The 17,708-nt window shown below is 44.8% G+C and overlaps 1 protein-coding gene across 8 annotated transcripts in view; it reads right to left on the reverse strand.

Moving 5' to 3' along the window:
• Positions 1-17,708, reverse strand: part of SIPA1L3 (signal induced proliferation associated 1 like 3) — a 353,179-nt gene that overhangs the window by 109,308 nt on the left and 226,163 nt on the right. For all 8 annotated transcript variants that reach the window (XM_036408270.2, XM_036408269.2, XM_036408265.2 and 5 more), the window contains 4 exons: positions 15,119-15,307; positions 14,075-14,249; positions 4,915-5,018; positions 1,684-1,841 (listed from right to left, as the gene is read on the reverse strand). In XM_036408270.2, coding sequence (XP_036264163.1) covers positions 1,684-1,841; positions 4,915-5,018; positions 14,075-14,249; positions 15,119-15,307 — 626 coding nt within the window. The remainder of the gene's footprint in view (positions 1-1,683; positions 1,842-4,914; positions 5,019-14,074; positions 14,250-15,118; positions 15,308-17,708) is intronic.

Below are 17,708 nucleotides of genomic sequence, written 5' to 3' on the forward strand. Positions count from 1 at the left end.
GTATACTGGTTTGGAAAGCTCTCAAGGACTATTAAGTGAAAAAATACGAAGTGCAGGACAGGGTGTGTGATATGCTACGTTCTGTATTAAAAAGGTAGAAAAGAAAAACCCGTATTTGCCTGAATGTGCACAAAATAGCAGAATCCTATTTAATAAAGATGGAATATGCAAATTGACATGACAAAGGTGGCGGTGGCCAGGCTAGGACGCAGGTATCGTCGTCGTCACCCCCCCCACCCCGCCCCCTGCCCCGCACTCCCTCCTCCCACTGCCTCCCCCCAGCCTGTCCCTGCAAAGCTCCCCCCAGCCTGCAGAGCTGCTGGGGCTGGGCAGGACTCCTGCTATGAGGGGGGCGGGTTGGGCGCGAGGGGATGGAGAGAGCCACAGGAGGGCGGCAGGGCCAGAGAGAAGGCGGAAGGCAGCAGCCAGAGCTAAGGCCAGGGTCCTTAGTGCCAGAAGGAAGCTGGTGCCGGCAGCCAGGGGAAGAAGGTCTATTTTGCAAGATCTTTGTGCATCGGGCCTCTAATGTATAACAAACTGCTACTAGGAGTTGCCTCTGTGAGGGAACTGGGTTAGTGTAGGGTCAAAAGTGGGAGACTTAAACTTCACGCTGAAGGCTTGTTGCCTAGGCTACAGACAAACTCAGTTCTTCATTTGCGCCTAGGAGAAAGTCCCCAGACCGGACCGCAGGCAGAGTGCGGCCTGTGCATGCACTTAGACCTCCCCCACTTCTCGTTGTCAATCCACTAAGAAGCAAAGGTGGGAGACTTGGATCATTTTTTACTGTTTAATTTTACCTTTTCTATGTTTTGAATTTCAAATCACTTTCAAAAGATGGAAAATATCACTTCCTAGCCCATTCCCCAGAGATTGCAGCACCGCTCCAGGGTAAACTGCTGACCCTGGGCCTGAACTAGTGATTGGCTGATTTCCCAGGGACCACAACTCTATCCTCACCCCACACCCAGAGTGCTTTTCATTTGGGGACTGGGTGACAACTTGTGCCTAGAGAAGATACTGAATGGGTTTGAGGCCTGTGTCACTTATTGATCTGTAAATTAAAAACCTCAGGAAACACAAGGGAGTTCCTACCTGCCCTGCCTCCATCCTTCCCTCTACCGACTTCCCCTTGGGACTTTACTCCTCACACACCTGATGCCTAGGTATAGTTGGAGGTTTTGCTCTTGCATGGGCACCTGAGCCTCAGCCAGGTAAACAAGCCTCAATTCTGTAGTTTCTTTTCATGGGAAAGGCAAACTCTCTTTTTGCTGAATTTGCAGCTGGAAAGATGTGCTCAGAGCTGCCAACAAATAAAACAACGTAGAGGACAATGGAACAAATTTAGCTAGGCCTGAACTTGTCATTTGTGAGAGCCAATACATACAACTGCTTTCTTGCCTGAAGTCAGATAGAAGTTTTCTCAAAACTCCTGGAAAATATAAAAATTGGGGCACTATGCCACTTTCTGGCTGAGAATCATTCTCTTATAAGGTAGGTGAGTGTGTGGAAAGAGCTCCCCCGCTGAAGCACAAACATGCAACAAAGAAGGCACCCCACCTGAGCTATCTCACTGCTCGCTGTCTGTCTCTCTGCATGCTGCCTCGATGTTGGAAATAGCTTTTGGGATTTAAGGAAATAGGGGCGAGGTGGGGCAATGCCCTGGATACGTGCGGAGGTGCATACCTGTAGCCAACATTGTCAGTGCAGGGGTTGTGGGCTCGGATAATGATGAAGACATGCTGAAAGTGTGAGCGGATGTTCTTAGGGGTGAAAGGAAGTGCCCCTGGTTCCTGGAAGATGATGGTCACAATGTCGTTTCCTATGTGCCTCTTCCGTAGAAGCTGGTAAATGGGAAATACAATGGAAGAGAAAAGCGTCAAAGTTCGACTTGGCTCCAGGATCTTATCTGGACAGTCACAGCAGTCTCCTCACTGTCTTGCTATTCCCACCTGGCCCACAGTCTGAGGCAGTGGTCGGCAAACTGCGGCTCTCGAGCCACATGCAGCTCTTTGGCCTCTTGAGTGTGGCTCTTCCACAAAATACTACGTGCAGTGCACATGTACAGTGCTACTGAAACTTCGTGGCCCATGCGCAGAAGTTGGTTTTCAGCTCTCAAAAGAAACTTAAATTGTTGTACTGTTGATATTTGGCTCTGTTGACTAAAGAATTTGCTGATCACTGGTCTGAGGGAACTGGGACACCTGGGATAATCATGTCCTTCCTTGCTCAGAGATCTCCTGTGGCTCACTCAGGTGCCACATGGCCCAGGGGGCTCCAGGCATGCTGTCCCCATCATCTCTCTGACATCTCCTTTCACACTCCCCTTTGCTCACTCTGCTCTAGCCACGCTGGCTTCTTGCTGCTCCTCAAACATGCCAGAAACATTTTGTCCTCAAGGCCTCTGCATAAGGTCTCTTGCCTGAAATATTCTTTCTGCAGATACCCACATCGCTCCCTCCTGGTCTTGGCTGAAATGTCACCCTCCCACAGAAGTCTTTGCTGAGTGTATTATCCCAGATCTCACCCACTCAATACTCCAATCTCTGCTCTTCTGTCCCTGTTATTTAATATTTATTGACACTTAGCAAACAGTAGCTTTTCCCTCTTCATTTGTTTTCTCATCTGCCTCTTCGCACTAATATGTCAGCTTCATGAGAACAGGGATTTTGTCTGTTTTGTTTGCTGTTCACTGCTGTCTCCTCAGTGCCAGAAGCAATGCCTAGCACACAGTAGGACTCAAGAAACATCTACTGGAGGGCAGCATGGGCTGGCAGCTTTCAATTTGCTCAAGGCTACACTCATGGACAATGGCAGAGGCAGACCAGAGACAGCCCACAGAGTCGATCCCAAGTCACTGCCCCTTCCCTGGGACAGCTGAGTTGAGAAGACTGGGCTAACTTCAGCTTCATATAGGCTTATGGGAGCCCTGTACGCTCTCCCTTACTTGTCAGTCCAAGGGAGACTCTGCAACCTTTGCAGGAGGTGATGTATTCATGGCATATTACTTACTTGCTGAAATTACATGGTTCTTATTTACCTAAGTTTAGCCTTCATGTAACTATTAGGAATCCAGATAAGAGCTGTGTGTAGTTCGATATGAGGTAGCCACAGTGGGAAATGCAGACACTCTTAGAAACATGACTTACATCATTTTGTTATATTGTTAGTTCTTTAAGTGTGTTTTAAACTGGATTAAGTAAATTTCCAGATAAAAATACTCATTTACTATGGCTGGCATTTTATACCCTATCTTTTTTTTTTTTTTTAAATCCTCATCTGAGGATATAGTTTTCATTAATTTGAGAGAGAGAGAGAGAGAAAGAGAGCGGGAGAAAAAAAGAGAGAGAGAGATCAAATGGTTGCCTCATGCATGTACTCTGACTGGAGATTGAACTCGTAATCTGAGTTTGTTCCCTGACTGGGAATCAAACCCACAACTTTTCAGTGCAGGGGACCATGCTCTAACCACTGAGAACACTGGCCAGGGCTTATACCCATATCTTAAAGATGCAATCTCATTTAATCTTCACAACAGTCCTTTGAGGTATTAACTCATCCTATCCCCCTTTTACTGATGAAAAGACTTAGGCTCACAGTGGTTACACAACTTGTTCTGGGTCACAAAGACACAGAGGGAAAGACTCAGAATTTGAATCTACTTCTGCCTGATTCTAAAAACCAATCTTTAAATAAAGAAATACATAAATAAATAAAACAATAAAACAAACCCAAGCTTCCACCCTCCCCCATGCTTCCCAAATACCTAGAAATAGGTACAGCTTCCTCTGCCCTGCTGGTCAGGATCTGCCTTGTACTCTAGTTTCAAGCAAGAGTGCAGGAACCTTTCCCAATGAAACCGAGACACGGGCACGATCATTCCATCCATTCTACAGAGGAGGAACCTGAGGCTCAGAGAGGTCAGGTCATGCTGCTAGGAAGTGGTACAGAAAGACCTCACCCTCAGGTCTAACTCTAAGGCCAATCCTCTTATAGCATGCTGTTAACTTTATGAAATAACTGAGTTGACCATTTCTGGCATATAACATCTACAATGCCACTTGTACCAATGGAAAAAATATACATATCCCTAATCATTGAGAGTCTGCAGGGTTTCCGTTCATTAGAAATTAGGAAGAGTTGCTCCTTGACCGAGTCTGCATGGTGTGTCTAGGAGTGGAGCCTCCTGGCAGTGGGCATTAGCTGTTGTTGCCCAACCAGCACCTCACCTCTTCCTCCTTCTGGCAGCCACAGCAATCCCCTTTTGGAAAGCACCTTCATGACCCCAATCACTCTCGCTAGGGGTGGGAATGTACTTCAGGCTAGGTCACTCAGCCCAACCCATCCCTACCCCAAGCTTAGGGACTGGCAAGTGATCTAATGAGATTTAGTGCTAAAATGTCTCACCCCTCTCCCCTGAGGTGGCTATGCTAAAGGGATATGATGTAAGTGCTGCTAATGGGTATCTTTGATACTTGGGAAGACCTATAAATAAGAACACTACGAAGAAAAGCAAAGGTCAGGAATGGAAGGATTCCTAACATTGTTTAAGCCCTGGATCTAGCCATACGTAAAGCTAATACTCTTGCAACACTTGAGAATTATATAGTGAAGCTCATCCCACTTTTTGTTTATGCCAGTTTGGTTTGCATTTCATTTTTTCTTTTCTTCATATGCTCCCTAATGACCAAAGAGGCCCTAGAGTATAGTTGGGGCAGAGGCCAAGGAACAGCTAAGAAAAAACTACCATTAAATGACAACTGACCCAGGTGATGGGACTGTGGTGCAGGGGTCCAAGGCTAAAGGTCTCCAACTGCTGCACAGGACAACACCAGAGCCACTAGTGCCAGGCAAGCAGCCAGCTAGCAGCTGTGGGGAAAGAGTGCCTTGGGAAATTATCAGCTGGACCCTACTGACCTGCTGCCTGTTGTTGGGGGTATAAGGGAGCAGAGTGGAGACATGGAACATGATCTCATAGTCCTGGTACGTCGTGTAGAGGGAGTGGGTTCCCGTGGAGTCAGCTGAAACAGAAACACAAGTTAGTACCATGTTTCCAAAACCTCTGGGTTTTTGCCATCTCCCACATACCATCTGTGTCATTTTTTAACTTGATGTGTTCACTTTGTTCTTTAAAATTCAATATTTAGATAAAAAGCAAACCTTATATTATACTCCCACCAGACTGGTAACAATGTAAAAGTCTGACAATACACAGGTTGGTGGGAATGTGGAGTAACTAAAATCCTTTATATGGACCCTACCCGGTTTGGCTCAGTGGATAGAATTCCGGTCAAGGGCACATGCCCAGAATGTGGGTTCATGCCAGTGGGGTTGTGCAAGAGGCAGCCAATCAACGACTCTCTCATCATTGATGTTTCTATCTCTCCCCCTTTCTTCCTCTCTGAAATCAATAAACATTTTTTTTTTAAATCCTTTATGTGGCTGGTTATAAGTTGGTACAACCACTTAGAATTTTTTTTTTTTTAGCAATATCTATTGAATGTGAAGATAGGCATAATGGATGATCCAGTACTTCCTCTTCTAGGATCATAGTGTAGATGACTCCACACCTGTGCCCTGGGAGATGGGTATAAGTATTTTCAAATGTTAGACAAAAGAATGGATAAATGGAATAAAAAATGGTGGCAGAGTAAGTGGATGCTGCTTGGACATGCACCCAGGACCAAACTGGAATTACAATGAAAATACAGAAAACTTTCTGAATAATCTATTGAAGACTGGCCAGAGAGAACTCTGATAACTGAGGATGAAAGTGGAGACCACATGGAGACTGGTAGAAGTGCAAAGTCATAAAAGGGCTAGCCAGGTTCCCACAGACAGCAGCTGAAGTTCTAGAGAGATATTTCAGTTGTGGGGGTTGCCACTGAGAACTCTGGGGTCTAAACCCCAAGCTGGACTCCCTGGCTCAGAGTACCAGAATTGGGAAAGATGCCCACATAACATCTGGCTGTGAAAAGTAGTGGGCTTGCTAACTGCTAGGGAAAGATGGCTAGAAATGCAGGCACCCTTTTAAAGGGCCAACACACAAAATACCCTGTGCAGCCACTCATCTTGTGCTGCAACAGAGGGAGGAGAGAGTGGACTGGAGCTGTGTGAGCAGAAGCCAGGGTTGGGGACTCTGGGGTTAGAACTCAGAAGGCAAACAACCCAGTTTCCTGTGCTGAGTCATTCCCTTGTGCTGTGGAGGTCATTTTTCTCACCCAGAATTTGCTATGCAAGTAGTTTTGTGTGGGATAAGACAGTTGACCCATCTTTTGGAAAACACCTGGCCCCACAGTGTAAAGTTGATGAGGCCCATTAAGAGACTGAGAATAACAATTAGCCTCTAGGCTAAGGTGACCAGATCATCTCACTTTTGGCGGGACAGTCTCGATTTCTAACAATTTTTCCCATATCCCACGGCGTTTTAAAAAACTTCTGATTTTTGGAAAGATTGGGAAGATTCTTTCCAAAAATTGGGACTTTTTTAAAATGCCGTGGGACGCGGGAAAAACTGTTAGAAATCGGGACTGTCCCACCAAAAGCGGGACAATCTGGTCACCTTACTTTAGGCAGAAGCAAATGCCCCACCTTTTTGGAAAAACTCTTACCACACCTAGGGACCATTACCTGAAGGCTATTCAAGACTGAATCAAATCAGTCTGTAGGCAGAGGATGTCTCTGGAGGCTTTGAGTCTTTACCTGATCTAATTAGCAGAAATAGGAATTGACACTGTCCTGCATTAGAGATTGAGAGGTGTACAATATCTACCTAATACATAGTCAGAAACCCAAACAGGCAGCCAAAATGAGAAGACAAAGAAACAATCCCCAAATGAAAGAACAAGAGAATTCTCCAGAAGAAGAGATAAATGAAACAGAACTAAAAATCTTATCTGATATAGCGTTCAGAATAATGATGGTAAAGATGCTCAACAGAGAAAAGATATAGTAACTAGGAAAATAGATATAAAGAATGACATAGCACAAATAAAGAACACATTGGAAGGAATAGCAGATTAGGGGAAGTTGAGGATTGAATTGGTGAAATAGAAGACAGGATAGAAAAAAATCACTCAATCAGAGAACCAAAATGAAAAAACAATTATAAAACAGGATAGCCCTACCCAGTCTGGCTCAGTGGATAGAGCGTCAGCTAGCACAGTGTTTTTCAACCTTTTTTGGGCAAAGGCACACTTGTTTCATGAGAAAAATCACGAGGCACACCACCATTAGAAAATGTTAAAAAATTTAACTCTGTGCCTATATTGACTATATATAAAGTAATTCTCTTGAATAGGAATCAAATAAACACAAAGAAAGTATTTTATAATTACTTTATTATGAAATATTAAGTAAACAAAATAGTGAAAAATTATAAAATTCTTGTCTTGTCTGCACCTACGGCACACCAGGCAACACCTCAGTGTGCCGCGGAACAGTGGTTGAAAAACGCTGAGCTAGCAGACTGAAGGATCCCTGGTTCAATTCTGGTCAAGGGCATAGACCTTGGTTGCAGGCTCCTTTCTGGCCTGGGCCCTGGTAAAGGCTCATGCAGGAGGTGACCAATCAATGTGTTCCTCTCACACCCATATCTCTCTCTGTCTTTCCCTCTCTCTTTCACTCTCTCTAAAAATCAATGGAAAACTATCCTCTGGTGAGGATTTAAAAAAAAAATAAATATATATATATATATATATACATATATATATATATATATATGTATATATATATATATATATATTTTTTTTTAATTTAATTTTTATTTTTTTATTTTTTACAGAGAGAAAGGGACAGGGATAGAGAGCTAGAAACATCAATGAGAGAGAAACATCGACCAGCTGCCTCCTGCACACCCACTACTGGGGATGTGCCCACAACCAAGGTACATGCTCTTGACTGGAATCAAACCCGGGACCCTTTCGTCCACAGGCCGACGCTCTATCCACTGAGCCACACCGGCCAGGGCCTCTGGTGAGGATTAAAACAAACACCCCCCCACCACCAAAATAAATAAATAAATAAATAAATAAATAAATAAATAAATAAATAAAATAGAACAGCTTAAGAGAGCTGTGGGACAACATGAAACATTACAATATTTGAATAGTAGATATGCCAAACGAGGCAGAAAGGAATAGAGGACATGTTTAAAGAAATAATAGCAGAAAACCTCCCTTACCTGGTGAAGGAAAAAGTTAAACAAGTTCAGAAGGCACAGAAAGTCCCAAGCAAGAACCCAAACAGGCCCATTCTCAAACACATTATAATTAAAATGCCAAAAATTAGAGACAAAGAGGGAATTTTAAAGGTAGCAAGAGAAAAGCAAACTGTTACCTACAAAGAAGTTCCCATAAGGTTATCATCTGATTCCTCATCAGAAACTGTACAGCACAAAAGGGAATGGCATGAGTACTCAAGGTAATAGAAAACAAGAATCTGAAACCAAGATTACTATATCCAGCAAAGCTATTATTCAAAACTAGAGGCTTGGTATACAATCAAGGCTGTGCATAAACAACAAATGTTTCATGTTGTCCCACAGCTCTTTTAACGGGAGGTTGGCCAGCCAGGGAGGGATCGCAGGAGGGCTCCAGGGCATGTCCAGCCTGTCTTGCTCAGTCACGACCAGCTGGACCCCAGCAGCAAGCTAATACCAGTTGGAGTGTCTGCCCCCTGGTGGTCAGTGGATGTCATAGCAACTGGTTGACTGGTTGACTATCTGCCCCCCCAACCCCAGTGGTCAGTGAATGTCATAGCAAGAGGTTGAGTGGCCTTAGCATATCATTAGTATATTATGCCTTGATTGGTTGAATGGATGTTTGGGTGACCAGACACTTAGCATATTAGGCTTTTATTATAAAAGATAAATGGTCAAATAGTTTTTCAAAGGAGTTTATCACCACCAAGCCAGCAATACAAGAAATGCTAAAGGAACTGCTGCAATGGGAAGAAATAAAAAGAGAAATATAGGCATACATAATTAAAATTGCAATATTTAAGTTCCTATCAATAATAACCTTAAATGTAATGGATTAAATGCTCCAATCAAAGACATAGAGTAGATGAATGGATAAAAAAAACAAGACCCAACTATACAGGCTGTCTACAAGAGACCCACCTCAGAACAAAAGATTCACAAAAGATGTGACTGAAGGGATGGGAAAATAAAAAATGGTAAAGTAAAAGCAGGAGTAGCAATACTCATATCCAACAAAATACACTTTAAAATGAAGGTATCACAAGATACAAAAAGGTCACTACATAATACTACAGGGATCGAGCCAACAAGTGGATATAACCCTGGTAAATATATATGCACCAAATATAGGAGCACCTAAATACATAAAAAAAAAAACAACCTTCTAGAGAACTTTAAGGGAGAGATGAACAATATAGTCACAGTAGGGGTCTTACATGCTGCTGACTTCACTGGATAGATCTTCAAGACAAAACAGTAACAAGGAAACAGTGACTCTAAAGGATACGATGGATCTAATGGATTCAATTGACATTTAGAGATTATTCACCTTAGAGCTGCAGAATATATATTCTTCTTAAGTGCACATGGCCACTCACAAAGACAGACCATATGTTAGGACACAAAACAAGTCTCTACAAGTTCAAGAAGATTGAAATCATAACAAACATCTTCTCAGATGACAGTGGAATGAAATTAAAAATTAACTACAGTAAAAACACTCAAAAACATTCAAACACATGGAAGCTAAATAGCATATTATTAAACAATGATTGGGTTACCAAAGAGATCAAGAAAGAAATAAAAAACTTCCTGGACACAGACAAAAATGAATACACAACAACTCAAAATCACTGGGAAAATTCAAAAGCAGTTCTAAGAGGGAAGTTCATAGCAGTACAGGCTTACCTCAAAAAAAGAAAAACCACAAAAAAACAAAAACAAGAAAAACTGCCCTAGTCATTTTGGCTCAGTTGATAGCACATCAGTCTGTAGACTGAATGGTCCCAGGTTCAATTGTAGTCAAGCTCCTGCACTTTAGTTTTAGGTTTCTCCCTGGCCCAGGCCTTGGCTGGGGCTTGTGCAGGGATATGTTTCTCTCACATCAATGTTTCTCTCTGTCTTCCCTCTCTTTTCCATTCTCCCTAAAAATCAATGGAAAAATGTCCTTGGGTAACGATTAACAGAAAACAAAACAAAACACAGCAAACTACAACAAAACCTACAAAAATTAATAATGAACTATTTAACCCTAGAACTTAAAGAACTAGAAGGAGAACAACAAGAAAAGCCCAGAGTAAGCAGAAGGAAGGAAATTATAAAGAGTAGAGCAGAGCTGAAGCTGGTTTGGCTCAGTGAATAGAGCATCAGCCTGTGGACTGAGAGGTCCTGGGTTCAATTCCGGTCGAGGGCATGTGCCTTGGTTGCGGGCACATCCCCAGTGTCTGAGCCGGGTATTTACTGGAATCTTCCAGATGTTCTTACTTAAAGGACACTACTGATGCACGTGTCTTCTCAAGGATACTTACCCTGATGATAGTATCTAATAGTTAATTTTAGTTCAAGCTGTTGTTATCGATACAATAAAAGCCTAAGGAAGCAGGCGAATGGGGCTGTCTGGTTCTTTTAGCCAGACAGTCCCTTTGCCCTCCTTTTCACAGAAATGTGTGTCAGAGTAATCATTCATTCTTTGCTTAGGGTCTGCTGGTCAGCCCCAGCAGGTAAAGGTAATACTTCCAACAATAAAGAATTTAAATTAAAAACAAAACAAAGATAAAGGACCTAAATAGACATTTCTCCAAAGTGGACATACAGATGGCCAAGAGACATATGAAAAAATGCTGAAAATCACTGATCATCATAGAGATGCAAATTGTAATGATAATGAGGGGAGGATGTGGAGAAAGGAAAACTCTAGTACACTGTTGGTGGGAATGCAGACTGGTGCAACCATAATATAAAACAGTATGGAGTTTCCTCAAAAAAATTAAATACATAACTGTCATTTGACCCAGTGATCCCATTTCTAGGAATGTGTCCTAAGAAACCTGAAACACCAGAAAGAATGTATACACCCCTATATTCATAGCAGCACAATTTACAATAGCTAAGATGTAGAAACAGTCAAAAGCTGTGGTACATTTATACCATGGAACACTATGCAGTAGTAAAAAAGAAGAATCTCTTACTCTTTGAGACAGCATTGAGGGCCCTGGAGAGCATCAAGCTAAGTGAAATAAGCCAGTCAGAGAAAGACAAGATCACATGATCTCACTCATATATAGAACCTAATTAACACAATAAACTGATGAAAAGAGTGTATCCAGAGTTATAGAAGCATAAAACAGAGTGCACAATCTTGGAAGAAAGGCAGGTGGGTGGGAGATTATCAACCAAGGACTTTGTATGCATATATGCATGGCCCATGGACACAGACAATGGGTGGTAAGGGCCTGGAGAGGGAGGGCGGGTGCAGCTGGAGGGGATCAATTGGGAAAAAAGGAGACATATGTAATACTTTCAATAATAAAGATTAAAAAAAAAAAAAAAGAATGGAGAAACAAACTGGTATACTCATACTGTGGAAAATACACAACCATGAAAAGGAATGAGTCGTAATCACCACATAGTTGAATCTGACAAACATAATGTTGAATGAAAGACGCCAAACACAAAGGAGCACACACTGTATGATTGCATTCACATTAAGTTACAAAACAAGCAAAACATGTTGTGTAGACATGCACACAGAAGTAGCAAAACTATAAAGAAAAAAACAATGATAATCATGGGAGTCAGGATACTGGTTACCTTTAATGTGAGGGGGGTTACGACAGAGAGAAGTACACCTCATTACTGGCTCCATGTTTCAGAAGGGGAAGGTGAGGTACAGAGAGTGAGTGACTTGCCCAAGGTGACACTGCAATGATTGGCAGCAGTTGATGTTTATTTGAGAGCTAATTCTCTGTAAGGCACTGCTAGGTATCCGGTCTTCAGAGTAAGCCAGTGAAGGGTACAGTTATTGCCGTCACTTAGTGGAGGACACTGAGCCTCAAAAGCAGGCATTTGTTTGAGAAGGAGATAAGTCTCCTATTCCTTTTTCTGAGTGTATTGCCCCTTCAGCGGTTCACCAACAAAATCACAATACTAATGCTCACACTTGCTGCAGGATTCCTGCGTGCCAGGTGGTAATAAGAGTCCTGTGCACCCCATCAGCACACTGCAGGCGATACCCACCTTCAGAGCTCTGGGAAGCTGGACAGGTCCACTGACTGGCACAATACGTTAGGTTCAATTCTGTGCTCCCAAGTTAAGTGCAATTATTACTGTCACTTTACAGATGAGAAAACTGAGGCAGAGAGGAGCAAACCTGAGACCACAAAACCAGTAACTGGCACAATAAAATGCTTTTTCTTCCTACTGCCTTCTTCAATGGAGTAGGCAAAGGTGATGATGACGACAGCTGCAGGCACCTACTAAATTCCTATTTATCCCTCTAAACTTGGTCTCCTAATCCAGACCTCAGTTTTCCAGATGAGGAAACTGAGGCATGGCAAGGCAAAGCAAAGAATGAGTGAGAGAGCCAGGGCCCCATCTTGTGGCTTTCCAAGTTAGCCTGAGCAACTAATCCAATGACAGTCCACCCCCAAGATCAATGGCCAAGACTTCTCCAGAGAGGCTGTGACACCAGTTCACAATGTTACCCTCCACTCTCTCCTTCAAACTACTTTTCACTGCAATCCCATACATCAGTGATTTTCAACCCTTTTCACATCATGGCACACATATTCTAAGTACTAAAACTCGGTGGCACACCAAGAATATATTGTTTTGCCGATCTGACAAAAAATAGGTATAACTTTGGTTCATTCACACAGGATGGCTGCTGTGTTGGCTGTTGTCATTTTTTATTTAACAATCTAAAGGAAAATAGGTCAATGCCCTGACTAAGTAATCAGGTATTACATGTTTTAAAAATTTGTTTTACAGCACACAGGTTGAAATTGCTGTCATACATCGTACAGAAATATATGCATATATATGTACAGGGGATGTTCTGACATATATGTTGTACTTACTACCCACCTTAAGCAATAGACCACCACCAACATTCTAATGTATCATTTCTCAGTTATACCCTAGAGAGGTAACCACTATCCTGACTGTCGCATCTATCATTGTCTTGTTTTCCTTTAGTTTTATTATGTAAGAATAAACCTTCAAACAATATATTATTGAATGTGCTTTTAAAATAATCCTACGTAATGAAAGCCAAATATGCAAATTGTCCTCTCAGGCAGTTGACTGAATGAGACTTGGACTGGGAGTTTGACGCCTGCTCTGATGTGTGCTGACCACAAAGGGGAAAATAAAACCAACCAACAGCAGAGGCGCTGGGGGGTGGGCACTGCTGCTCAGGCACTGAGGGAGCCAGGCAGAGGGCGACAAGCAGCAGAAGCAATGGGGAAAAAAAACTGACACCAAGAAAAAAACAAAACAAAACAAATGACCAGCAGCGACAGAGGCCAGGGCCGCCACTCCCAGGCCCCAGCTGACAGCAAGCGGCTGGGCGCAGGGCCTTGGCCTCCCACCCAGAGGTCCCCACACACTTGCATAAATTTTGTGCATGGGGCCTCTAGTTACTATATAAAAGGCATCATTCAGTACCCCCTCTTCCGAGCCCTGCTGGCCATGCATCTCATCCAGACATCAGTTTGTTGTCGTCGTCGTCACCACACAGAGTGGCACTATGTGACTATGCCACAGCTCTGCTCATGCACACTGGTCACTGTCCTGGGCTCTGCAGTTATAAGTATGCAGGATATATCCTGGCACATGTACATGAGTTATCAAAGGACATGTCTAGCAGTATAATTGTCGAGACTGAGTTGGTGAATTTTCAGACTTAACCAGAATATGCAGTGCTGTTTTTAAAAGTCGAGTACTACTTGCACTCCCATCAGCAGAGACCTGGAGCTCCCATTGCCCAGGGTCTTCACCTAGTATCACCAGGTCTTTTGCCCATCAGGAGGGCATGCAGGAGTGGTTCACCAATTCTAACTATGATCTACCTGGCTCCTCCACCAGGCTACTTACTCTTGACGTCCAGTTGGGCAGCGTACTTGGTGAAGCCCTTCAGGCAGACCTTCTCACCGAGCAGGGAGAGGAACTCCTCAAAGGCAGGGCCAGCCTCCTCGTTGTTGTACATCTCCTCCTCTGAGCTCTGGCCTGCCCTGCAGTAAAGGATCCCCACTTTGTGTTTCCGGCAGAGCTGCAGAGGCGAGAGTGGCTTTATGAAGACAGGACAGGCAGAGATGTCAGAGAGGGTGGAACAAAGGGGGACTTTCTTGGGCACTGAGCCCAGAAAGTTGCTGGAGTGACACAGGAATTTAGGGCCACAGCCAGAGGAAGGAAAAGGCATGGGGACATGTCCCAGCTGTCTTCTCCCTCTCCCTTCCTCCCATTATAGAAAGGCATGACAAGGTGCCAGTGCCTCCAATTCTTTATCTATGGAGGGCAATGCCACTCTCTCATGAAAGAGACTCTTGCCTGGGCCAGCTTCCCATACTAGGTGGATTGGTGCTGGCTAAGACTCTACAAAAGGAAATTCTGAAGTGTGCAGGAATCAGTAGAGTCAACACATTTTTTTAGTGGGTGAGCCCGCAATAACTGTGTGGTTTTCTTTTTTTTTTTTTTTAATGTATCCCTGATTCCTCTAGTTGCTGGTGATGGGACCATGGACCGACATCTGACTTAAGTGTGGGCCAGGTAGAGGCTCTCTTGGGCTGAAAATCAGTGAGATGGTCTCTGCAAGTGGCCACAACTCTAACAGCAACTCTGAGAGCGGGGGGAGGGCCAGTGTGCAGAGGGAGAGAGAAAACACAAGTGTTACATGTATACACACACACACACACACACACACACACACACACACACACACGAACCTGGTGGCTCCTTTATCCCTACACTATTTTCCTCCTGATACCCAGTTACATTCCTGCTCTTGGCAATCCCAGAATCTGATAACAGATTCCTCCATTTATTGAAATTAGCTTACGTTAGTTTCTGATCTTTGGGGGGAAAAAAAAGTGACCAAGACAGAAGATACTGCCCCCACACCCTCACCCAGCCCCAGCTCACCCCTTGCTCATCCAGCTTCAGAAGCTGCTCCGTCACCTTGGGAGTGTTGAGAGCCAGCCGCAGGCAGTGGATGTTAAGCTCAGGAATGACATACTCCAGGGCATCCTTCAGGGGTAGACCCCGCCCAGTCCCATGCTTAGTGGCTGTGGGTGTGGCATCCTCCAGGATGGAGCCCCGCAGGGTGATAAGCTGCTCAAGGGAGAGAAGGGACTGTTAGGAGGCTCATGGGAACCAGGGAAGGATTAGAACATATATGTGATGGTCAGTAGCTTGGGCTCTTGGGCCAAAAAGCCCTGGGTCTGGACCAGGACTTGAACTTGATGCCTCTTGGCTATGTGATCTTGACTAAGTGACTTCTCTTTGTCAAGCCTATCTCTGAGCTTCATGTGTCTTCGTTTGTGAAATGGGTAGAGTGACAATATTATAACCCCAAAGGGGTGTTAGGAGGACTAAATGAGACAGTGCATGGAATATAACATTTTTTAAACATTGATTTCAGAGAGGAAGTGAGAAGGAGATAGAGAGATAGAAACATCAATGATGAGAGAGAATCAATGATTGGCTGCCTCCTGCATGCCCCCTACTGGGGGATGAAGCCCACAACATAAGAATGTGACCTGACTGGGAATCTAACAGTGATCTCCTGGTTCATGGGTCAATGCTTAACCACTGAACCATGCTGACCAGGCATAACTTCGTTTCTTTTAACAGATATTGACTCAGCACCTCCTAAATGCCAGCCCTGTTCTAGGAGCTGGCATTTTAGTGGGAGATGGATTACATCAGGGAGTAAGAAGTATCTACACTAATAAAAAAGAAAGAGCAAATTAACCATATTTTCGTGACGCCCATCAGCCAATCATGAGTGAATATGCAAATTAACCCAACAAAGATAGCATGTTAATTTGCATACACAGGCACCGAGCACAGAGGGCAGGGTTGGACCCTGTTGCCATGGCATTCTGCATTGCCCCAGCAGCTCTGGGCCAGAGTAAAAAGGTGGCTCTGGCTGGAGCGAAAATGGTGCCAGCAGTCAGGGCAAGGAAGGTGCATTCTTGCACGAATCTTCATGCATCAGGCCTCTAGTAACAGATAAAATAGGCTCCATGAGGTAGGCATTCAAATGGACACTCTCACTGTCATTACAATATTATCATATATAACAAAATAATATGCAAATTGACCATCATTCCAACACAAGATGGCTGCCCCCATGTGGTCAAAGATGACTGCTCCCATGTGGACACAAGATGGCCAGCAGGGGAGGGCAGTTAGGAGGGACTAGGCCTGCAAGGGAAGGCAGTTGTGGGTGATCAAGCCTTTAGGGGAGAGCAGTTAGGGGTGACTAGGCCGGCAGAGGAGAGAAATTGGGGGTGACCGGGCCTGCAGGGAAGGGAAGTTGAGGGGGATCCAGGCCTGCAGGGGAGGGCAGTTAGGTGTGACCATGCCTGTAGGGGAGGGCAGTTAGAGGCAAACAGGCTGGCAGGGGAACAGTTAGGCATCAATCAGGCTGGCAGGAAAGTGGTTAGAGGGTGATCAGGTTGGAAGGCAGAAGTGTATAAGGGCAATCAGGAAGGCAGGCAGGCAAGCAGTTGGCAGCCAGCAGTCCTAGACTGGAGAGGGCATAGGCTCGGCTGAGGGACACCCCCGGCCCTGTGTACGAATTTCATGCATCGGACCTCTAGTCCTATATAATAAAGAGGGAATATGCAAATTGACCAACACTCCAACATGCAAGATGGCCACCCCCATGTGGACACAAGATGGCCACCACAAGATAGCCAGCAGGGGAGGGCAGTTGAGAGGAACCCAGGCCTGCAGGGGAGGGCAGTTAGGGGCAATCAGGCTGGCAGGGGAGCAGTTAGGCATTGGTCAGGCTGGCAGGGTAGTGGTTAGGGGGTGATCAGGCTGGCAGGCAGAAGCAGTTAGGGACAATCAGGCAGGTAAGCAGGTAGTCGAGTGACTGGGAGCCAACAGTCCTGGATTGTGAGAGGGATGTCTGACTGCCTGATTAGGCCCAATCCTGGTGGGCCTAATCGAGCAGTCAGAAATCCTTCGAGGGGTTCCTGATTGGAGAGGGTGCAGGCTAGGCTGAGGGACACCTCATCCATGTGCACGAATTTCATGCACTAGGCCTCTAGTCTATACTAATAAAAGGGTAATATGCTAATTAGACTGGATAGATCAAAAGTCTTCTGGATGTCCTTCCTGACAAAGCCAGGGGCATGGATGGCCTGCAAACCACCTGCAGCCCCTTGCCCAGGCCAGTCCCATGCTCCAGCAGGGATCCCCCACCCCGATCAGGAGCATGGCTGGCCTGCAAACTGCTGATGACTCCTCGCCCAACCTGGCCCCACCCCCCAGCAGGGACCCCAACTCTGATTGGGGGCAGGGACGGCCTGCAAACCCTGTGGCCCCTTGCCCCAGCTGGCTCCGTCCCCAAGTAGGGACCCTCACCCCCATCTGGGGCCTCCTTCAAGGCAGGCCAGCTGGCCCCCACCTGTGCACCAGACCTCCATCCTATATAATAAAAGGGTAATATGCAAATTGACCCTAATGGCAGAACGACCGCTGGACCAGTCATTATGAG

The sequence above is a fragment of the Pipistrellus kuhlii genome, unplaced genomic scaffold (genome assembly GCF_014108245.1).
Source record: "Pipistrellus kuhlii isolate mPipKuh1 unplaced genomic scaffold, mPipKuh1.p scaffold_m20_p_38, whole genome shotgun sequence".
Classification (NCBI taxonomy): Eukaryota; Metazoa; Chordata; class Mammalia; order Chiroptera; family Vespertilionidae; genus Pipistrellus; species Pipistrellus kuhlii.